Genomic DNA, 24,462 nt, shown 5'->3' with positions numbered 1-24,462 from the left:
CTTTCCATAACTTTAGGGTGCAGCTGCCCCCCTTGCCCCCCTGCTTCCGCCGCCACTGAAATATTTGCATTTGCCATGAACTTGAAATTATACACTGTAATTAACGATCATTTGTCAATTATTACAAGTTCTTCAAAATTCTTCTTTGAAAGCAAATGATTTCATTTCACTCAAGAATTGTCTTGTCCACCACTACAACCGCCACCCAGCCGCCATCCATTGGAAGAGATAGGCTCTGCGGCACAAAGTGTCGTTTTAAACTGGACTGGGAACCAATGTGTGATGACATTTCGAGCTAAATTTATGCTCATTGTGTACCTAGAAGCATTGGGAACAACGCTCTGACTGTACATTTTTAGATTTTTGCCTCTAAATGAAAATATTTACAATCAAGTACTTTGCGAGCGCAGTTTAGAAGCTCCCGTAATGTTAAAGTCCTATCTCCTACAAGTATGTAAATACTGCTCTAGGGAACCAACAGTTTGCATCGTACTAGCTTCAAATTATATCCATATTGTTCCCAGGACTTTGCTGAACACTGTGGTGAGTGTACATTTTTCGCTTTTTGCTTTACAAGCGTAAAATTCGTCTGGTTTTACACCACTTCATTCGCCTCCATAGCCCGGTAACGGCGCCGCGCGGCGCGGCCGGCCGGCGCCCGCTGTAGTTTCATACTCTGCCCGATAGATGGCAGGCGCAGAAGTGGTCCCAGCCGTCCCGGTACGCCAAGTTTCTTTCCAAATAACTAATTTTTTGTTTTCAAAATGCTTAAATTTACACTTGCATCTCAAATTGATTTTCGGCAAAGGACAAACTGACCCTCTTCAAAATCACCTGGTGGGAAATTGAGAAATCATTACTCAAAAATTTTGCCACCAGGGCCTCGTTTCATAAAACTCTGCCGTAACTTACACCTTTCCGTAATTCACACCCTTTCAAACTACGGAGCGCAAATAAATCCGTTTCACAAAGCCACAACTGGAATTGTTTACACCTCCGTAACTAAGCACATTTGCGTAGTTACCGTAATTTATCAAGCGTCCTACAAATTACAATTTCATGTCAACACTTATTTTTTACGAGAATTTATAAAACAATTATGTTGAATTTAAATCTTAAAAATTATGTATGAAAAAACAAAATTGATATTGATGACCATCCTTTATTAAAACAATATATTAAAAACAGCAGAAAGCCAGCTAAGCAGAAGTGCCTAACTACGAAAGTGGCGCGGCGCGGCGAATAAACAAAGTTCCGATTCGCCTCGGGAATGCGAAGTGGCTGACATCTGGTGGTAGGGAATGAAATCAGAGGTAGTGTGATCGGCGCGTCGCGGGCCGTGCGCGTCCTGCCTTGTGCGTCCATTGGTGCGCTCATTTCAAGCGTTGGATCTGTGCTCGTTCGCTGTTTTCCAGCTCTTCTGGTGTTGTGTTCCACTCTACAGTATTCAGTTACAAAAAGTGATACCATGGCCAGATTTAAGAGCAACTCAAACTGTTGCGTACCACAGTGCAATTCGAGAACGGACAAGAAACAACGCATCAGCCTCCACTTTGCCCCTAAGGACGAAAAAGACCGAAAAATATGGGAAGTGGCTATACGCACAGGAAAGAAATTGAAACCATCAATGCGTGTTTGTTCTAAGCACTTCAAGCCAACAGACTTTCTGCCAGCAGGTGAGAAATCGACTGCTGAGAATGACTTGTTTTGTTGAGTACCTACTTAGTTTGCTCTCTTAGACTTGGAGATGGCTGGCATTGCATGACATTTAATATTAATGACATTCTTTTTTTACAGCCCATGAGCACGCAAGGCGGTTTTTGAAGAAAGGAGCAGTCCCTTCTGAGAACATCCCGCTTAGATCAACCGACCGGGACATCAAGAAAGCACAAAGAGACTCTGCCAGGGAAGACAGGGTGGCTCGTCGTGCTGGCAGGGTACAGCTAGCCTGTGCAGATGAGCAAGAGCAGGATGAACCTCAGCTGGATGAAGGTGACCGGGATATGGCAGCTGCTGAGGCTCTTCTGGAGCTGCAGCAGGGTATTTCAAAAATGGCTGATGCCAGCATTCAAGTGTCCCTCAATAGTGTGGAAAAAGGTGATGTGTGTGGATTCATTAAAAGTGACCAAGACCTAAGAGTCATCACTGGAATCCCATCATTTTCAGTCCTTGATGCACTTGAAAAACATGCTCAGACTCAGCTGCCATCTCTGCAGGATGTTAGGAAAGGGATTATTATATCCATGATGCGGCTAAAACTTGGCCTGAGTTTTACATCCTTAGGGGTGCTTGCCAGGCTTGATAGGACAACTTGTGCAAAACTGTTCAAGGCTGTTGTGCCAGCCTTAGCCAAGACGCTTAAGGATGTTATTGACTGGCCCTCAAAAGAGGAGGTTCTGAACTGGATGCCAAAGTCATTCAAGAAGTTCCCCAAAACTCGTGTGATTCTGGACTGTACAGAGGTTGTTGTAGAGAAGTGTCACTGCCTGAACTGTCGTGTGCGAACATACTCTCAATATTACAGTGATCACACCATCAAGTTCATGGTAGGGTGTGCACCATGTGGCAGCATCAGTTTCGTGAGCAGCGCATATGTAGGGAGGGTTAGTGACAAGTTTATTTTTAATGACAGTGGCATTACACAGCTGTTAGAGCCCTATATTGATGCCGTCATGGTTGACAAAGGGTTCCAAATAGAAGAGGACTGCCTTAGCAGTGCAATAGAGCTGATCAGGCCCCCTTTTCTCAAAGCAAAGAAACAGCTTTCACCAGCAGAGGCCAAAAAAACTGCTGAGATAGCTCGTGCCCGGGTGCATGTAGAGAGGGCTATCCAAAGACTGAAACTGTTCGCTGTGATGAAAAACAAGCTGAAATGGTCCATGCTGAACTATATTGATGAGCTCATCATTATTGTATGTGGAATTACAAATCTCCAGGCTCCAATCCTTGCTGATGACAGGTTCTGAACCCCACGAAGTCGACTCGCAAAGAAACAAGGAGCGCAAAGGCTGATGCTTGAGGAGCAAAGCAAATTGCGGTCAACCACCTGCTCTGTTAACGCTTTCATGCCACCCATGTGAATGTGCCTTCTTCATGTGTCATGTGCATGCCTTTATGTCTTCAAGTTCATGTGAAAGTGATGATATAAATATAGGTGAAAAGTTCTGTTCATGCTTTATTGTGACATCCACAAAACGATTGCTACAAAACTGAAGATGACAACAGTTGAAACATATATATAACCAGAGCTGTGCCTGTGACACATCATGATCGCTGTTGGAGTTAGTACTACATCAGTGCATGCCAGCAATGTTCCCATCTCATAACACTTGAACTTCACACACAAGCACACATGTTCCCTCGGTGCTTTGCACTTCACAATCACACTTTCCTGCACATCTGTGGAAGCAGCACTGTGAAAAACACTTTGCGGAGTGACTGCAGGAGACGCTCCTGAAACACAGGATCCCTGTACACGGGGAGTATGGCGATGCCGTCTTTGCCATAGATGACAAAGTCACACTTGTCAACAGCTAGGATCGCCATGCCAAGCTGCACCTGACCATAATACTGGTGCCGCTTTCGGAGCTCACCGTTCTCCCCATCAAAGTCCACATAGGCCAGCGACTTCTGTGACAGCATCTGCAGTGGGCTCAGCTTTTTCCCGCACACTGGGCTTTTCACTTCCACAAGCCTGACAGGCTTCCCATCCCTGACCACCACAGCATCAGGGGAGAACCCCAGCCATGGACACGCAGGTGGGATCAATAAACCACATTTCACGATACACTCTCCTCCCTCACACATGCCCTCATACATCTGGATGGCCGCACCCTCACACTTTTGGCCGTAGCGTGTGGCAGCATTGCCTGCAAAGCCCTTCGCTCTTTCAATGGCACCTAGCTTTGCCACCCAATCTGCCTTAGCACCTTTGGCTTCATGCGTGTACAGTTCATAACACTTTGATCCTGTGATTCTGAGGTCCCTAGCCTTCATCCACTCCTCTGACCCTTGAGCAAACCCTGCGATCCTGCACGCTGCTTCATGGTCAACAGCGACCTTACTCTCATACACCTGCAGCATCTCCCCTCCCAGCTGAGGTGGCTCTAGAGGTGTCACAAATTGATCACACGACATTGTGTTGCTGATGATTGTGTGAATCTCTGATGGTTTCACAATCTCTTTCTCGCCCTGTCTCACAGGACGTGAGCGTACATGCCTGCTCACACTGCACGAAGGAGCTGCCTTGATGAGGTCAAAAAACGCGGCTGAACGCTCTTCACTCACTCTGACAGGGTCAATAGAAGATGACCTTCCAACATGGCAAAGCTCAGACACCTTGCAAGGGGCGTAGGCGGCCTTCCCCTTCATTCCAAGCTCCTTCCAGCGAAGCTTGACGTCTGTGCAGCCAAGCACCTCCAGCTTCGCCACGGTAGTCCTGTCAAAAGATAGACAAAAATTAACCAAATTGCACTTTGCAAGCACAAACACATTGCCAGGCTAGCTTCTGATCAACTGCTTACAAATGTGTATGAATGCAGCACATTTTCATTTATTCAATGATGTAACATATGTTGATAAGAAACCTGCAAAAAATGATTGGCTGACACCAGCTACTCAGAGACAGAGGCTTGCTTATTAGTTATTATGATCTTAGAGGTCAAGTGCCCCGCTAAATTTTATTCTTTGTAAGTGTAAGCATTATTGTGCTTTACGCTTACCTGTACACGAACAGAAGACATCCAACAATGTGCTTGCAGGTTCCAGACAGACCCGCCTTGCATGAGCAGGTTGCCGTCGATATTTCACCGCTTTGTTTCAGTAAAATATTAATCTCGTGTGGCTGACCACTCATCTTGGACGTCTGCATACACAAGGCAAAGATGCTCACGTTGTTGCTACTGCTCAGTTTCTCCCTGTCTTCAGCTTTAATGCCGCAACACAGCAAGAAGTTGCTGTTCACAATGCTCTCCCCCTCAACGAGGCAACGTCGACTTCCGTCCGATACTTGTTCCGCACTGGCGTCCAGGTACTTCAAAATATGCTCCAAAGAGAGCATTTTCCCAGCTTAAAACCTACGTATACAGATCAAATACTTATACTAAATACGAATATCAGCAAAATGCCCAAACTTCCCACACCTCACACCGAAAACCTCCAGAAAGACGCTACTGACACGTGCTGGGCACACTATTGCGCTATGTGCGCCACATTCGGTATCCTATTACCTACACTAGCGCCACTCACTCGCAGCGGCGATTCCCGAGGCGAATAGTGGCCACAAAAAAGCGACTGGTACGGAAGATTTGCAGTTTCTTTTTCTCATTTTGGCTGTTCTTTCTTCCTCACCGGGCTCAACATTATAAAATATATTAAAAATTAGCTTCGAATCTTCACATTAATTCAAAATCACGCAACATTTTTGTGCGTAGTTTACACCACTGATATCAAGAGCTTGATAAAATAGTTGGCGTTAAAGGAAATAGTTCACTTTTAACATGTGGTTTGGAACTGGAATAGCAGTTTTGTTGCTTGCGCTGAGACTAGCACAAATCAGAAGCTTTTACGGCCCAGCAATCACCCTAGACGAAGATATTCCATTTTTCGTTCCGAAAACAGTGCCTTGCAGAGGAATGCGTGCCTTGCTGAGGAATGCAGTCACGTCATCGTCAGCCAATCAGAATGCTGCTTACAGCCGATGGGTTTGTCCTACGCAATATGATTGGTCAACGCGTAATAAGCTTCCGCGTCAAACATTATTTTATATAGAATATAGTTCTTCTTATACTAAAATATAGAAAATAATCCTTTTTACAAAAACGTTTTGTTTTATTTTCTGATCATTTTGAGCATAAAAAATCATAAATCCATAGCAAAATACTAATTTCAGGAAAGTGAACTATTTCCTTTAATTACGTCGTTTTATGAAACCCAAATGGCATCAATTGGTCCGGAATCGAGCATTTGCCGTAAATGAAGCTCCGTACTTTCGATGGCGTGAATTACTCCGGTCTCCGGCTTTATGAAACCGAATTGGCATCAAATACGCCAAATCTGGCATAATTGACGGAACGCCGTAAGTAATTCCATGGAATCTACTTCATCCATGGTAATTCCTTTTATGAAACGAGGCCCAGGTGGTTGCCAAGACGTACCACTTCTGATACAGCAGGGTTTTCAACAATTTTCACCTCTATGATTAGCAGGCGAATTTTCTGCAAATTGACTTACAGATATGATACCGGGGGCACTAGAGGGTTAATTAAATGTCACGGCATCACTCAGTCAGCGGGTAGCGTAACAGACGAAGAACCCGGAAAGGGTAGGGGGCGCTACGATCGTCGAACAGATGCAATAGGTGTCGCTATTGCATCGGTAGCTCACAACGACGACGGCTAGAAACTATCGACCCCGCATGAATTTACCATGTCCAACCGGTCCGACCCCGGTCCCGAATCTAGTCGTTTGTCTAGTCGTATAGCTGGCTACAACTGGTCGTCAATCAACCCCGCTTGAAATAGCACAGCCGACAGCGGGGTCGGTGTCTAAGCGTCTGTTAGTATGTGTTTGATCATCTAGTTTGATCTAGTTTTCGTTAGCAACTGTCGACGGTAGTTTTGCTGTTAACGGAAGTGAGTTGTGGCTACTAATTGTTCATAACCATGTTGTAGGTATGTATTAGGTATAGGGGCTTTTTATGTCCTTGTTAAAGGGGATATACGTTGTGGATTCAATGATATCTTTTACTTGCGTTTAGTTTCTGCTTTATTTGAAAGTTATTTATTACTGTAAAAGCTTACTAAATGTGGTAATTTTGACCCCGGGTACTTGAACTTTTACTGGTACTGTGTCCCCGACGACGTCAATAGGACATAACACTTTACCAGCCCTGGGCCGGCAGGATGGGTTTTAATTTCTCGAAAGTTTTACTTGTACAGCTGGTCTTCGGTTGTCTTGGAGCAAAGGAAAATCATAGGAGCACCGTGATCTGTGACTAGCGACACACCCTATAGGCCTTCACGTTATAGGGAAGTGTTGGTTATTGCAAAATTTGTTGGCATAAAGTGATGCTAGTAGATTGGGTTCAACGGACAAGGTGCAGATAACTTTTCAGTCAATGTCCAATGAGGTGTCACGGAAATCTGGTCGATTATTGTTTGTGCTTTGGGCTGGCATGCAGGATCACCAGCATTGCCATCCGTTATGCTGCCAAGAGATTCATCAGCTCACGAACCTGAAGTCCTCGAACAAATGTCAACATTTACAAATTTCTGATGCACCATATTTTTATACATGATCCAGTTTAGCGGAATTGAATTTTCCGTCATTAACCCGCGCGGGGCTGGGGGGTTAATTTTACCCCCCCCCCTTCGCGAATTTTTGCAATATCTCAAAAACGGCGGAGTGCAGCGCCGCCAAACTTTCAGTACCTTTTCTTACATCAATTTGACACGTTCCCTAAAAAGTTGAGCTAAATCCTTCGGAAATTTGTTGAGAAAATGACGTTTTAGTGACGTCATGTTCGCCATTTTCGCCTAAAAAACGGCAAAATTTCAAACGCCGCTAACATCTTCATTTTTAAGGGAATCAAGACGTATCAAAAAGGTTATACGTGATTCTACTTTGTCTATCAAATGGTTATCTCAGTTTTTTGAAAATTTTTGATTTTGGGCCAATTAAAAAACTGACTTTTTGGGAAAATAATTATAAATCCAAAATTTTGCGTGTATTGAAAAAACTGGGATATTTGTCAGAGAAGTGGTCCATGTGCACCTACATACCAACTTTTAGAAGAATTGGTTCAAAATGTGGGAGTTATTCAAAATTTTATGACGTCACGACAAACATTTTTTTTTTGAAAAATGATTTTTTGGAAGTTCTAGACCTCGCACGGAAACAAAAATAGCACCATTCGATTCGCCGTGAAAAACTGCATTAGATAGACACCTTTTTAGGCCTTAACAACCAACTTCAAAATTTGACCTCACTTGACCTGACCTTGACCTGACCTCGGCCTGAAATTCATCCAGATGGGGTCCATATCACCTATTGAGTGTGCCTATTGAATTCTATGAATAAAATGACCCATAAAATATGTTTCGCACATGCCCTTTTCTATATTTTGTTTTTGGTGACCTGACCTGACCTGACCTGACCTTGACCTTGACCTCTGAATGATATTGTATGCAACAAATATTGTCTTGGTAGCCTAAGAACACGTTTTGGGCAATCACTCTCAGTCCATGACTCCATTCTTCGGCAACTGCGGTGCAAGGCCGATACTGTAGAAACTTGCAATTTGTACCTTTGACCTGACCTTGACCTTGACCTCAAACTTTATATTAAGTACATGTTTTCATTGTCCGTGATGAGATCTTTCGATTGGCGTTTGAATTTTCCAAATCGGACCATTAGGTCGGGAGATAACAGGGGGGGGGGGGTAAAATTTACCCCCCCCCCCCCTCAGCCCCGCGCGTTCGGCTTGAGACCCAAGCCCCTCGCGGGTTTAACACAAATACCCATTCTGATTTTTGGCTATGTGAAATCAATGGCAATTAAATCATTAAATGAATTAACCCACAAATGTGCACTTAACACGATTCTAATGAAACAATTTGTGCATGTCATCCCTTTGATTTTGACGCCATGGGAAGCTGGTATTGTTTTATCGAATTATGCAAGTGCGATCATACCTGTATCTTGAAATGATAACCACCAATCAGGAACCACACAAATGAAACAACGAGCATATGCATACCTACATAGAGCCAACCGTACCTAGAGTCATTCACATCAAGTTGGAATGCGGCTTAATTGCCTTGCTGAGTCCGAGTCGGAACCTTCAATGGACAATGCAGCCCAGGTACCCATTATCAACAAAGCTGCATACACGATAGAGCCTGGATGAGTAATGGCTATTTTTCCACACCGTACCCGAGCACTTTTCTTCATTCATGAACGCTACGAACATTACGCCACCAATTTGTCTTGTGAACGAACCGGCTCATGAGCGATACGACAAAAGAATACGATTGAGGTTCTATTTCTTTGACAAAATCATTTTCTTAATTGTCCTAAAATAACAGATCAGATGCTAGTGTAGCGTACCAAGACATTGACAAATTGCACCAATCTGGTCAGAGTGGCAAGCTGCCTCAAACCAATCGAAGCGTAATAAGGGATTGCAGCAATTATGGCTCATTTCATTGACGGAGTACGATTTCGACATATCGATTGAATGACTCGTCGCGCCGTGACCGTCGGAAAAGAGACCCTAACAACCGAACCAGGCGGCACTTCAGAAGTCCGTAAAGCCTGATGGGAATCGGGTGAAGTGTGGCGCCTCTCAAAAGGTTTTGACTCATCAGCCAGTTTTGGAATAATCGAAATCGAAATGCTACCAGTGACAACTGCAGCAGCATTTGTGTGAACTAGTGGTAACTCAGCCCAGGAGTGTTCTGCAGCTCAATTCGTACTCCAAAAGACGAAGCAAAGAGGAAGCAAGGAGGAAGTTAGAGGAAGATCCTATTCTGCAGAGAATTTGGATATAAAACGCAGATACTAGACGGGATACAAAGGAAGCAAGGGCAGAAGTTGAGCTACTCCGCACTGTTCGAGGTCGTGGTTTTGTTGACCTTTGACGGAAATTCCCGAGCGTTCGGTGTGGTGCGTCAGGCGGAGGTCCACCCTCCCCGCGCTGTCTCCGGAGGTCATGCCGTCCGCAGCGGCCGCCCTGCTGCTGCTGGTGTCCGCCGCGCTCGGCGCCGAGCGGTTCGACCGCCACCAGGACCTGGAGCCGGTCGCCTGGATCCACCAGGTGTCGGCGCCCTCGCTGATCAGCTGCACGACCCTCTGCGTGGCGCTCTCCTCCTGCGGCCAGCTGAACTGGGAGAGAGCCGACCGCCTCTGCAGGCTGGCGGAGTCGACCGCCGACGGCGGCCAGCCGCCCGCCGACGCGCCGCAGCTGAGCCTCTACCGACCCGCGGCCGCTCCGGTGACCACTCCTCCGCCGACCACCACTCCGCCGACCACCACTCCGCCGACCACCACTCCTCCAACCACTCCTCCAACCACTACTCCAACTACTCCGGCGCCGAGCAGCCTCGTGGACGGCCGCTACTACTGGCACGCCGTCTCCTCCTCGGCGATTGGCTACGACGACGCCCGCTCCCACTGCCAGGGCATGATGTCGGGTGCCGACCTGGCCAGCCTCCACACACAGAGCCAGCTCGACTTCCTGTGGGCGGACACAGCGCGCCCGACTTCCCTGGAGTTCATCGGCGTCACCTACAGCAATAGCGGCGGCGTCCGAAAACCGAGAAACCCGGATGGCACGGACCTGCCGTTCGACATCACTGGCTACATCACGGGGGGCAGCGGCTCGCGTCTCCTGCTGCCCGCCAGCCGCGGGACCGGGGAGCTGCAGCGGTCGAGCTACAGTAGCACCACACTGACACACATGGTGTGCGAGTCCCTCACCGCTCCTCCCAGCGGCGTGGCCGTCACCCCGCCCAGCGTCTAGCTCCTGCAACACTCCTCCCAATGGAGTTACCGTCATCCCACCGAGCGTCTAGCTCCCTCAGCTCCACAGTGCAGTGGCCTGGCTGCCGACCCACCCAGCGTCTAGCTCCCTCAGCTCCTCCCAGTGGTGTGGCCACCACCCCGCCCAGCGTCTAGCTCCCTCAGCTCCCCAGTGCACGGGCGTGGCTGCCGACCCGCCCAGTGTCTAGCTCCCTCAGCTCCCCATTCTCCCCAGCTGTCACCCTGGCCTATAGCGCCTAGCCTAGCGCCTAGCGCCTAGCTCCCTCAGTTCCCCAGTCTCCCCAGCGCGGCGGCGTGACTGCCGCCCCGAGCGCCTAGCGTCTAGCTACCTCGCATGCCGGCTATACTCTACCCAGTGGTATATGTAGATCGAACTAGCGAGAAATACTGTCAAATTTGTCCCGCACAGTCTAACCCGGCAGTTGCTGGGGTATTTCGCCACCCACCGTTTGCTGGGGGGGGGGGCGTTAAACGCCCCCAGCCGATAACTCGAGAACCAATAGGCGCAGCGAAACGCACGAGGCGGCAAACGAAAGAACGCGACGAGACGCTTCAGATGAGTACTTTAAAGTTGAATTTTGAGGTCACAGGTCGGGTCAAGGTCAGGTCAAACACCTGAAATCGGGCTTTCAGTAGCATGGACTTCAGGACTTCGCAATGGGCGCCTCTCGTCATAAACTCTGTCAAAACGGTGCACAATCCATCATATAAGGCCTACAAGAGTGTCAGCTCCATGTAGGGGTCAGTCAAGCATAGGTCAGGGTCAAGGTCAGGTCAACCGGGTAGGCACATATCCCCGAAAATCAAAACTGATATTCGCAGCCTGTGACACATGTTTTATGGGTAATTTGGGGCGTAGAACACGATGGTGACATTCATTTTATCATATGTGTACGCGTTTGGCTCAAAAAGTTAAATTTATGAAATGCATGTATCATGGTCGTGAGGTAGTCACGAGAAATTGCCAAGATTCAGTTCAAGATTTTGGAAAATGCGGAACGATAACCTTCCAGGCGGTGGGGGGGGGCAATTTTTTGCCCCCCCCCCCCTTTAGTTTTTAGATATATCTCGAGAACCGCTGCACCGATCGTCACCAAACTTTCAGTACCCTCCCGGGAGCAGCTAGCGCACATGGTGACCAAAAATTTTTCAAATGGCTATGATAGGTTGGCCGGTAATGACGTCAGAGTGACGTCATTTTTGCCATTTTCGACCAAAAAAAAAAAGGTTTCGCGGGAAGAGCTGTCAGGCCTACAGCTTTAGAGATACTTAAAAATGTTTCAGACATAAAAGGTGTGGAATCAAAAGGGCTACAAAACTGCTATTTCGGTTTTTCGATTTTTTTGGATTTTGACCCCCAAAAATAAAAAAAATAGATTTTTCGAATATAATAGCCGAAAAATCCAAAAAGTTTTTTGAATTTCAAAAAAACCGGAATATATGTGATAGTCCCTACCGCATTCTATCTACATACCAAATTTGAGATCGATACCTCTTTTTTTGGCCAAGTTATAGCGAACAAACTGTTCAAAATTGATGACGTCAAATTTTCAAGCTCAATTTTTAGCAATACTAGACCTCGTAGCGCAAAACAAAGACCACCATTAGACTCCCCGTGACGAGCTGCATCGAATCGATACCCATTTTATGCAAAAATATCAACTTTGAAATTTGACCTTTTTTTACATGACCTTGACCTGACCTCCACCAGAAAGTGACCTTAACCGTACCTGATGGTCTTATAACCAACACCATTGAGTTGGAAATGAAAAACTGGCCATAAAACATGCATCGCATAACCTTAGTAAAGTTGGGCTCATGTGGTGACCCTTGGTGACCTTTGGTGACCTGACCTGTGACCTGACCTGGTATGACCGGTGACCTCTAATAGCAACATATGTACTAGACAACTGACGCCTCATCGCTGATTTTCGACAAAATGCGTTTTACTCGGTGTTATAGCGCTTTCCCTAGAAGCCCCGTGAACGGTGAAACATTTTGTCTTTGACCTGACCTGTGATGTCATCGGTGACCCCGAGGTCAATGAAATTTGGTTTCCTTCGACAAATTTGACAGGGCTATCGAACGCCGTTTGAATTTTCCGGATCCGTCCAGTAGTTTCGGAGATACGGGGGGGGGGCAAAAAAATGCCCCCCCCCCCCACCGCGCGGAAGGTGGCTGGTAGGCCCACCGCCTGCCGGGATAATCAAAAATCGAAGATAGCCATTTGATTTCCCATGGTATTGGCAGTCTAATGGCGTTTACGGCATGTCTGTATGTCTATGCTGTGATTTTATATGATTTTTTGAACATATGCCGTTTTTGGTCGAAAACTCAGAAATCATGACGTCACTAAAACCTTGATATCTCAAAAATTTTCCGACCGATTTTTTTGAAACTTTGTCACAATCAACTTCAATCAATTCCCTACAGGTACCCAAAATTTGGCGCGCCTGCGGCGCGCCGTTTTTATGCTATGGCCCGGCGAAAAAAGTGGGAGCGTTTAACGCCCCCCCCCCCCCAGCAACTAGCGGGCTAATAAGCGATGGTTTGCCTATCAAGACTAGTATGTAAGTCGGAAACCGTACAGCTATAACCTGTGATGAAATACACGCAAATTGCATTTTGGTTTGTTTTACTGATGTAGGAATGTACGTACAACTAGTTAATTTATTGGCTACTAGTTAGGGGAAGCCGGGGGAAGCCCGGCATAGTAAGCTCTTTTTCATTTTTATTACATACCATACATGCTGTATAAAATGTTGATATCCTGCTAGCTACCTAAGTTCATTGGCCGTGTTTTCCCAAAAATTCGGTTTTGTGGAATAAGTATAAGGTTGAGAAAATCGAGTTTTAAAAAAGTGTTGATTTTTCTGGGGTAAGCCCGGCATAGGGGTAACGCCGGCCACCTCCCCAGCGCTTTACAACAAGTTGATGAAACCATTATGTGTTTTCCAAATATTAACGGAAAGTGAAATTTTAAGGTACTGATTAGCTCTGGACATCTTAGAGTTTATGTCACTACTGGCATTTTAGCTAGCGTCTACTACATATACAATACAGGTCGATGAAAATCGTGATGCGAAATTGACAAAAAAATGTGTATTTTAAAATTCCTTAAAATGTATTTTTCTTTTTACCTTAATGCATCATATTGCATGTCATTCGACTCGGCTGATGAAGAAGAACACAACGACTCCATTTTTGAAGCTCTAGCTTCATTGTCTGTCGCGTTATCTGCAAAAACGTAGTTTGACCCTAGTTGACCTTAAGTGACATGACTGGCTTTGTCTATGATAACATGTTTATTTTCGAAATTTATCTTTGATCTAGGTGTAAACCAAACCTGCTCAGTACCTATTATCTCATGGAAAACAGTGGTTTATTGGCATTGCTCTCGGTTGGGGGTAAGCTTGGCCACTCGCCCGGGGTTACCCCAATGTGCTAATTTTTATTTTAGAACAGCGATATTCGAAAAAATGTCATACTTAAGCCAGCCTGCGTCGTCGACCCCTCACTACAAACACTTAAACTGTCCTTACATAACATTCGTATAAATATTAGTACTGTATGGTATAACATTAACAGTGCAAGATGTCTCACTTTTTAGCTAAAAACCATTAAAATATCATTTTTGCGCTATAACTTTAACAATATGCAATTTTTGTCAGCCTTAACTTTTTTGCTGTCGTTACCTTAGCTGCCACGCTGAAAGGACAAACAGTTGAGCATTTTATTGTGAATAATTTAGCCGGAAACGGGGTGGCCGGGCTTCCCCCGCGCCCGGGCTTCCCCCGGCTTCCCCTACTATTTTAGTGAAGTTCTTATGATATAGGCCTACTATTGGAGTATTGCACAGCAAGCACAATTTAATAGCTATTCACTAGGTGCCTTAAATTCGTCCAGGAAATGTTATTGAATGAAGAATAAATGCCCACTTTCTAGTACTTTGTGATCGTGTCTATAATTAGGTACCTAAATGATATGGCTGCAATAGAATTAAGCGCTAAAATATACTTGCTATGAAAGCATCGCAGCCGCTTTATAATCCTGGAATACTTTATTTGTTTATTCATCTCGAATTGTAATTATCATTGGGACGAGATCGAAAATAAACGAATAACTCCTAGCCGGGGCTTTTTATCGCTGCATGCGTGCTGCGCAGTGCTGGGGTTGTCGAGACTCCGAGTGCCGCCAGTTCTTCCGGGCTTGGCTCGAGAGCACGGAACGAAGAGCGACTGTTCATCGTCAGAATAGTATGGCTTGTGATACTGCTGATCGAGGGGTAAGGGGGGGGGGAGGGTCGCTCTGGTGACAGTTGTGATCGTGTTGTCCGACGGGAGCTTGTACAACTGGTGACGGAGTTGACCCTGTTCTCAAGGAAATGGTGAAAAAAATGATACTGACCCTGTCTTCAGGGGGAGATGGTGACAATGATACTGACCCTGCCTTCAGGGGGAGATAGTGACAATGATACTGACCCTGTCTTTAGGGAGATGATGACGAAGATGTCCCTGTCCTCAAGGAAATAGGAGGAGTGGTCGCTGTGGTGACGATGATACTGACCCTGTCCTCAGGCAGGATGACGCGGCTGGTCACGGAGCTGACCCTGTCTGCCCTCAGGGCGGCTGGTCACGGAGCTGACCCTGTCTGTTCTCAGGGCGGCTGGTCACGGAGCTGACCCTGTCTGTCCCCAGGGCGTCTGGTCACGGAGCTGACCCTGTCTGTCCCCAGGGCGTCTGGTCACGGAGCTGACCCTGTCTGTCCTCAGGGCGATGGCGCGTCTGGTGACCGAGCTGGACATCCAGCAGTTCGCCATGGACGGCGCCGTCTGCCTGAGACGCGTCTTCTCTGAGCGCTGGGTGGACGCCGTGAGACAGGGCATCGAGGCCAACAAGGCGGCGCCCAGCCCCTGCGCCGAGTCACTCAAGGTGGGTCATTGGATATTCATGGGGGACATGTGGGCACGGTGCTTACGGGAATAGCTCTACTCAGTCGGAAATGATGCTACTGAGGTGGTGCCGGGAGAAAATTACTCTCGTTTAGGTCAATACGATACAACAGCTAATATGCTTACACTATTTTTTCTTTTTGGGATAAAATAATGTACGGAAGGAACGCAAAGACTTGGCACTAAAGAGCCTACAGCTTCCGCTTGAGGCGCAACTTAATTGTTTTCTAAAGCATGCGCACCTCTGGCATTATGTGATGTCTGCATAACCTATCAAGTCTGGCAATCATGCTCGGTGGGTAGTACGTATCAGTTTAATTTTTTTTAAAATTTCTGCAAATGCAAACGTAGGTAATACGTACCCGAAGCTAGTTTTGATGTTGTCTGTCGAAAACGCTTAGTAATAAAAACACTAAAAGTGAAGTCTATTTGTGTAGTAACGAATACTTTCTGATGAAAAGTTAGATATTGCTTCAATTACCTAACTAACATAAAATAAGATGATAATTTCATATTTTAGGTAGGTGCATCGATATAGTCTTACCTACTGTACGTGTTTGTGCGCATATATAATGCATGCACCATGTATTTATGCTCATTACTCGTTTGATAAACCGTGGAGGACGTCTCGACAACCCGCTGACACCTCATGTCGGAGTCGGTCAGTGTCGTCTGTGAGGGGACACCGACGCGACGGTCGTCCTCTCGAACTGAACCGGCCCCTCCCCCTCCCCCTCGGTACCGTGTCGACGATCCTACTGACGGGCGACATATAAACAGCACCGACCCAGTCCTTCAGTCCTGTATTCCAGCGCGCTGTTGGTGCTGATGGTCGCTGACAGGCAGACGGCGCCCGCGCCGCCCCAGCGCCACACTTGCCCCGACCAGAGTCAGCCCCGCGCAACCGCTCTGTTAGCCGCAGTCATGTTTGATGCGATAGTTTTAAAAACATTGAATAGCTGGCAATAGTTCATGATGCAACGCCGTTCCACACAGGGTGATGACAGCGAGGGCGCCTACTTCAACGACTACTGTAACTGGGAGAAGATTCCCCAGTTTCGAGAGTATATCACGGAGTCGCCGGCAGCTGAGATCGCCGGCAGACTGATGGAGTCCCAGGTCAGCTCATATAAAATCTGTTTGTCAGTTAGTGTTCGTTCTGCGGTTGATTAGCGACAATCCTAACAGAAGACCCAATGTAAAACGTCGTTTTTGAGTAAACATGCGCGTGATTATTCAGTTACTGTCTAATAGGTACCTACTCAGTAAGAGACTTATTCCAATGACGAGAGCCGAGAGGTGCCATTCAATGGCAATGGAAATGGAATTATAACGTCTTACTATCGCGCCATTGATGCTGACCGGTAAAGCAACATGTTCTCAGGTATCAACCATTTTATTGATAAGGCACCATGTCCTCACGTGTCGGCAATTTGACCGATAACGCACCATTTCCTTAGGTATCGGCCATCTACCACGAGCACGTGCTGACGAAGGAGCCGGGCACGGTTAAATTGACGCCGTGGCACCACGACCAGAGCTATTACCCCATCGACGGCACAAAGGTGAGGTGAAAGAGACGGAGCACCACCATCTCTGTCCCCTTCCGCACATACGAATATGGACGCAGCCACAGACCGTCATTATACCTCCCTTCGGCGAACAGTGGTGCGCAGCGCACAGTCACGGTCACGTATCGTCCGTCCAGATTATTGTCATCTCGGAGAATGACCGTGTCCTGTTTTCAGTTCCTGCCTGTGTATGCAATAAGTGCACTGAAAACTTTTTTACCATTTCCTGAAGGGTAAACCCGCCATAGCATGGTAGCTTGACACACAGACGTTTTTTACCACCTTCCAGATGGTAAATTTTACTCTTTCATGAAGAGTAAACTCGCCAGGGAGGGGTAACATGACACACAGACGTTTTTTACCATCTTCTGAATGGTAAACTCTTTTGATTTACTCTTGTCTAGAGTGTAACATTTTTTGGGTTACACTCTTTGAAAGGGTAAATATTTAACGGAACCCTTTTTTAGGGAGTAACGCATCATCTACTCTGTGCTTTACCCTCCTACAGAGAGTATATTCTTATGGCCTACCCTTTGTCACATGGTAATGTTTACTCTTTCCTTTAGTGTAAACCCCCAGAGGATGGTAACAGACCCACAGACGCTTCCTTCAGAAGCTTCACGAAGCTTCTGTTAACCGGAGCTCACCAACTAAAAAAAAAAAATGTTTCAAGAGCAACAATGTAGGTATATTTGGCTTCCGTACAAACAATACGAGGGGCACACCAACCATGAACATTGTGAGACTCTTCACTTATTCATACAAATTTATACAAAGCGTTCAGCAATGCACAAGCGGTAAATAAACACCACGATACAACTTGAATGCAATTTGAATATAAATACAAGACATTCAGCGCCCTCATATTGGATTAGGCAGAGCGCACAATATTTGAAGTGAGCGACGGCGTTCCTGGGTGGTCGCCCGTCTGCGTGAGATAATGAGACTGGATCACTACAGTGCAAGGCTTTTTCACAGTCACCAACAAAATGCATAAACTTGTAGCATCACAACAAAATTAATGTACGTACTCACAACACTAGGCCACGTGGCCGTGCACGGGGTCCTGTTAACCAGGTCAAATTAGCACCACTCAACGGCACGCAATGCTCTAGCACATCGGTACTTACAATAAAATGTCCACAGAGGCTCTATAGGCGATGAACAACACACAAGCACAATCACCAACGGCCACGCCGCGCGGCACCGACACTGCTCACATCCGCTCTCGGAGACCAACGGCCGAAAACTGACAGATGCGCGCGGCCTTCAAACCGCAAACGGCCGATCTCGTTTCTGATTGGCTGATTGTTTCCATTTCAAATATCATCTTCACGAGGGTAAACAAGATCCACGCATGAAACGACTATCTGTACCCGAGTCACGATACCCAGGAGGAAAGAGTTTTCGTGATGTTCTGGATCGCGAGAGTAATATTGATATTTACATGGTATTAATACTCTTCGCTGGCGAATAAGTTCATATTTACCACGTACCGTTACTATGCACATAATGGTAGCAGCGAGTTACCCTTTCAATATACTATGTTCTTGCGGGTTTGATGAAAATGAACTCTCCAGGAGGTAGTAAAAAAGTTTTGAGTGTGCACCATGCATGTGTGCTTTATGCCCCATGTCCATTTCCTGAAACAACAGTGCGAAGTTGGCTCATCTTTCAGCCGTATTGTGATCCGGGCTCGAGCTACGCAAACTCTCTCTTGGTTCACGATCATCATTAGGTATTGATTTCTCACATACAAAATTCATATATGTCACTATCACATTTCGTTAACCAAATCTAGGATGTCTGTTCACCACTGCCAGAGTTCCAGATGACTGACTCAGAACCTGCTACAGATATTGGTAGGTACTCTACCCAGTTTACACTGCATCTGTATCAAGGAACTTTCGCATTTATTAGGTCTAACAACAACACAAGCTCCAAACTCTGAAATAAGAAAACAGTGAACAGGAGATCCGGTCCCAGCCTGCTTTGAACCGTTTAACCCGCGCCCCACTGGGGGGGGGGGGGCTATTCATAGCCCCCCTCCCGTTTTTCTGCAATAACTTCCAAACCGCTTGACGTATCGACGCTAAACTTTCAGTACACTTGGCTGCATCAATTTGACACCTTGTGTCAAAATTTGAACTTCGTAGCTACCATAGGTCAGCCGAAAATGACGTCAGAATGACATCATGTTCGGCCGATTTCGACGCAAAACATTGAACCACGGCAATCGCTCCCAAGGGCTCAGTTTTTAAGCTAGATCCAATTTCTTTGCATGAGAGGACTCAGAATAGACGGCGCTATCAAACTGCTATCTCGGATTTTCGAAATTTTAAATTTCGAAAATTTTATAGAATAAAATTCAAAATTTACATTTTTACATTTTTTTTTTTCAAAAAGTTTTTGACTTTTCGAAAAAACCGGAATATATGTGATAGAAACTAACTCTAGCAAGTTTAAGCTAAATATCTTCAAAAATTGCCAAGTTATACGCATTATTGCAAAAAAATACACAATTATTAATTTTTCAAATCAATTTTCACCCCGTATTTGACATCGTAAGCCAATATAAATAGCACCATTGTGTTCCTGAGCTCAAACTGCATCCAAAAGACACCTTTTCTGTTGAAAAATTATAACTTCAAAATTTGACCTTTTTTGACCTGAAAGTGACCTGACCTAAGCTAAATTCGACTCAAAATGACCTCGAGTGACACAGAAGACATCAAATACGAAATCTTTGGCCTAAATGGACCATAAAACATGTGTCACGTGACCGACGAATGATATAATATTTTCGTGACCTGTGATGACCTGACCTTGACCTGAAAATCAAAGTACAAGTTTGGTACCCTCAGGGTATCTAGAGCATCTGTTCACGAGTGTGTGAACCAAAAATGAGCCTGATCTGACTTGTAAGACGGCGGCCAGAGCCCAAAACGTGAACAAGCCAAAATGCTAATAATTTTTACTTTGACCTGACCTGTGACGTCATCGGTGACCTCGAGGTCAATGAAATTAGGTTTTGTTCGACAGTTTTTCCGGGGCTATCAGACGCCGTTTGAATTTTGACGATCGGCTCAGTAGTTTCGGAGTTAGGAGGGGGGCTATGAATAGCCCCCCAGTAGGGCGTGTTATACGCTGACCCCAGTGGGGCGCGGGTTAAATAAGGTCGTCCCCCCGGATATCCCAGCCAGTCACTGTGAGCCAGTCACTATGTAGCTCCACAGAGGGCTGGTGGAATGTCCTCGACCTATGTTTACGGACATTGCCTAAACACAGTGCCTACCAAACTGTATCCTTTGTAGGGCTGGTTTGACCTTTCCAGTCACCCGAAATGCCCTAAGCTGGATCACTCGTCTGAAGGATACCCATGCAGCCATTCCACCATGCAGTACCTGGTGCACACCTGCGGCACTGTGTGCAGCACCTTTGGATTATCTGCGGCATCTGTGCGGTGTCTGTGGATTATCTATGCGGTATCTGTGCAGTATCTGTGCTGTAAGTTCCTTCTGTCTGAATGTGACCGGTAGCTTCGTGGCTCGTGCTCCGCAATATGTGTGCAATGTCTGTCCTGTCTCTGAGGTTGTGCAGTGTCTGGCCGCTACCTGAGTTTGTGCAGTATCTCGCTGCCCCCGCAGGTGTGCAGTATCTGACCGCTACCTGAGTGTGTGCAGTACCTCCCTGCTGCCGCAGGTGTGCAGTATCTGGCCTCTAAGTGTGTGCAGTCTCGCTCTGCTCCCGCAGGTGTGCAGTATCTGGATGCCGGTAGACCCGGTGCCTCTGGAGGCGGCCATCCAGTTTGTGCGCGGCTCGCACCTGTGGAGTTCGTGGTTCTTCCCGCGTAAGTTCGCCACTGGTCGGCGCTACCCGCCGCTCTCGGAGGGACCGGACGCCGCCGCGGGGGAAGGCGGTGCCGAAAGGGTGTACGAAGACGTGCCTGAGGAGGACATTGAGGCCGGCAAGCACGAGCTGCTCAGCTGGGCCGTCGAGGTCAGTCAGCGGCGTCTGTCTCGAGCCTAATTAGTTATGGAGTCTTGCGCTTTTTTTAGGAACACGATTGCTAATAAATTGAGATGACGCATGGTCGAAGGCAGTTCCTTGCTGAAACGGATTGCTGTTCGAGTAAACACTAAACATGTGCCTCTTTTGCAGCATTCAGGCTAAGTCCAGCCACGGCGTTTGTGTGCTGTTTTCTCGCCATTTTTGCACAGAGTCCAGCTAATCCCGCTCTGTTTCTCTCCCTCAGCCGGGCGACTGTTTAGTGTTCCACATGAAAACGGTGCACGGTGCGCCCGGTAACACCTCGTTGACGACACACAGACGCGTCCTCTCCACAAGGTGGTTCGGTGAGTGTGGCGATATATTTTTTCTTGTTAATACATGACGCCTTGTTGGACTTAACATGCGGCCTTCAAATTTTGATCAACATTTTTGAAAGGGCTTCTTTACCTTTTTCTTGAAAATAATATGAAGTTTGTGAAATACTTTCATCAAACCCTTACAATGATTTTTTTTTATTAAAGTATTGATGACTTAACTTCAATTCCTGCATGGTGCAGCCATTTTTTTTTCACGCTCCGACCCGTTGTCGACCTTGCTGCCGTCACTCGTCAGTCGAACACGATCTGACGGGCGCCGGTCAGAGGATGGGGCCTATTACGGCTAGTTTGGACCGATGTGGCGCGGCCGGCGGATCCCGATCCGCCGAGCTCCGGCCGATACCGGCTCGGTTTCCGAGCTCGGTCGGCTGCTGTTGTTTACAGGCGATGATGCCGTGGTGGCCAGTCGGCCCTGGGACGTGTCACCGCCTCTGATGGCGCCGCTGCGGCCCGGCGACCGCGCAGCCTCCGAGCACTTCCCTGTCCTCTGGCGGCGGGACCAGCAACCAGAGGTTTCGTTCAAGACCGGCAGTGTCGCTGAGGTCATCAAAGCAGCCCGCAACTTCCAGCTCTGAGAGTTATTGACGTTCAAGAAAAAAAAAAGATTTTGCAAAGCTATAGGAGGGCATAATCCAGTACAGTATGTTGCTTATTCCATTGAATTGGCTATCGTTTTGCTAGCTGCGGGCCGGAGCTTAGCTATTGTTACTTAGGATGTCTTCCACCAGATGTTAAAAGTCACCGCTCTAATCAGAGTCGAGCGCCTGGAGCGATACATTTATGTGTATGGTGTATTGTGTGTAGGCCGTAGGGTTGAGATAACTCAACTATGCATGGTTTTGTCTGGTGCTGAGATGTTGAACTGTTATTGTTGCATTGGGGTTTTGGCCTCCGGCGGACACTTCAGTTTTGTAAATGGTCTCGCAACTATCTGGTATCTTGGGTTAAAAAGAACGTCTTGTTTAAAAGTGGACTGATTTATCTATCGGTACCTTATTTGAACTGTGACAGAATATAACATATCAATGACATGCATATGTACTGGTTCACTCAATAACCGTCCATAACAGCTATTGCAGACTGCTGCATTCACGTTCTAACACGCATAGCATTCCCGTATAAATATATAATAGCATGCCGGTCAATGGCATGGCAGTAACTTTAAATGTTATGGAATAAAACATTCACCTTCACTGCCATGCTTTTGGTGATTTAATGTTATATTTATTCGCTGTTTTATATAATACGTTGATAAACGTTGGTACGTGGAACGATGAGGGACGCCATTAACTGTTAGTACACGCGAGTGCCTCATGTGCTGGCGATATTTCCTTCCCTTGTGAAGGAACGTCCGCTATCATGGGACACAATTAACGTGTCCCTGTGGCACTGTCAACGGCTATGGCCCGTTTAACAGCCTTCCCCACCGTCCCATTATTGAGAGAGCGGTCCCCGGGCTCTGTGTCTGCCCCCTCCCGTTATCCTCTCCGGGGAGGAGGAGGGAGAAGTGACCGCTAGATTTGAACCGACCCCTCATTACCCTCAGCCACGTGAGCTACTGCGCGGGGGGGGGGGGGCGGCCGCACTTGGTCCCGCAGCTCTGGTGGTCACAACGCTGTGTCATAGAGCCCTCGGCACGGCCCCACCCCTGACCACAACCCAGCTGCTGTCGTTCCACACATTGCCTAGTAGGCATCGTTATTCGATAACCATCTAAGCAAGCCAAGGAAGGCAAATAAAAACCAAGTAGCAATCCTAAATAAATCAGAAGGCCAATGACGAGAAGAATAAGGAAAAACCAACAGAGCGTGAATCAATGAAAATTAGACAAAATGTGGAATCAACAAAACGAGTGAACTACTACCAAACTCCTATCAAAGACCAAACAAAGAGCAGCACAACTAAACCAGTGGAGCAGACCTATCCGTGCTTCTATCCTCAGGATACTAAAATCCTTCTCCTCCAAGCCGCAACCCCCCTCCAGACTGGACAGGCAACGTTATCTCATGCGGGCTGCTCCCTTGGAGCGGCACCGCTGCTCCTGAGGGAGCGCACCCCGTAGCCGGGTGCAGTGAGTGCCTTGGGGCTGGGTGGCCTGTCCTCTGGACGGGCTCAGCCCCGGCGACTCACTAGGGTGCCTGCCCAGACCAATGTCTCCTCCTATATCCTATCATCCTCCCGGCTCTGAAATGGTCTAATTGGACCGAAAGGGCCTAACCCAACAAAACAAACAAACCAGTGGAGGCAAAGCACTGCAGCTGAGCGGCCGCGAACTCGGCCTCAAACCATACAAATGAATCGTGAAAGGAGGGACAGAGCCCAGAGTGCGTCAGCCTACACAACAGCGGACGTCCGAACCCAACGGGCCACCGAGCGAGAATGACCCGGTCACTGGCCGGGGGCCTCCGACTTCACCTCCCCACCACATGGGGCGAAACAACACGAACCCGGCGCACCACTGCTGCCAAACGAAGGTGGCAGCTCGCAAAGGGAAGCCTTCACCGTCAGGCGGCCGCACCAAACGAGTGGGCAAGCCGAGGCCCCACCAATCTACAACTGGTAGGCAGTGTTCGCCACGGGCCGCAAAATCCCAGTCCAGCCCAGCCCAGGCCCATTGGTTCACAGCCCGGCCCAGCCCGAGCCCATTCATGGTAAAAGCGTCAAGGCCCAGCCCAGCCCAGCCCGTCAAAAATGAATAGATTGAAAATTATTGCCACCACACAAGTACCCAAAGGAACAATCTTTTGATAGCAGCATGCACAATGCACATTGCATGCGTGCTTTATAAACTCGTTTTTAAGTCTTGCACACTGTAATAAGCTATGTAGTTAGTTTTTGTCACAGTTGCGAGCCCCTGGCTCCACTTTACAGTTCTTGGCCCAGCCCATCCACAGCCCATTGATCCTTCATATTTGAGGGCCCAGCCCAGCCCGTAGCCCAGCCCAGCCCATGGCCCATTGGGCTGGCCCGGCCCATGGCGAACACTGCTGGTAGGCATGACTGATCCCGC

The 24,462-nt window shown here is 47.2% G+C and overlaps 3 protein-coding genes across 3 annotated transcripts in view; 2 read left to right on the top strand and 1 right to left on the bottom strand.

Annotated features, from left to right (window-relative positions):
- LOC122375295 overlaps positions 1–22,480 on the top strand; it is a 46,775-nt gene extending 24,295 nt beyond the window's left edge. The window contains exons 2-7 of the mRNA XM_043354598.1: positions 15,314–15,473; positions 16,490–16,612; positions 16,954–17,058; positions 20,818–21,063; positions 21,320–21,419; positions 21,837–22,480. Of these exons, the coding sequence (XP_043210533.1) occupies positions 15,318–15,473; positions 16,490–16,612; positions 16,954–17,058; positions 20,818–21,063; positions 21,320–21,419; positions 21,837–22,027 (921 nt within the window). The 5' untranslated portion in view covers positions 15,314–15,317 and the 3' untranslated portion in view covers positions 22,028–22,480. The remainder of the gene's footprint in view (positions 1–15,313; positions 15,474–16,489; positions 16,613–16,953; positions 17,059–20,817; positions 21,064–21,319; positions 21,420–21,836) is intronic.
- On the top strand, positions 1,302–3,220 carry LOC122375294. The gene is made up of 2 exons (XM_043354597.1): positions 1,302–1,676; positions 1,798–3,220. The coding sequence occupies exons 1-2, from the start codon at positions 1,469–1,471 to the stop codon at positions 2,964–2,966; spliced, it is 1,377 nt and encodes a 458-aa protein (XP_043210532.1). The 5' UTR covers positions 1,302–1,468; the 3' UTR covers positions 2,967–3,220.
- On the bottom strand, positions 3,168–5,168 carry LOC122375293. Its single transcript, XM_043354596.1, has 2 exons — positions 4,722–5,168; positions 3,168–4,438 (listed from the first exon to the last, which is right to left on the bottom strand). Exons 1-2 carry the CDS (start codon positions 5,057–5,059, stop codon positions 3,382–3,384), a joined length of 1,395 nt encoding a protein of 464 aa, XP_043210531.1. The 5' UTR covers positions 5,060–5,168; the 3' UTR covers positions 3,168–3,381.
- Positions 22,481–24,462: the final 1,982 nt, after the last annotated feature.

Source organism: Amphibalanus amphitrite, unplaced genomic scaffold (assembly GCF_019059575.1).
Source record: "Amphibalanus amphitrite isolate SeventyFive unplaced genomic scaffold, NRLGWU_Aamphi_draft 001812F_arrow, whole genome shotgun sequence".
Classification (NCBI taxonomy): domain Eukaryota; kingdom Metazoa; phylum Arthropoda; class Thecostraca; order Balanomorpha; family Balanidae; genus Amphibalanus; species Amphibalanus amphitrite.
This window is presented reverse-complemented; position numbering and strand designations above follow the sequence as displayed.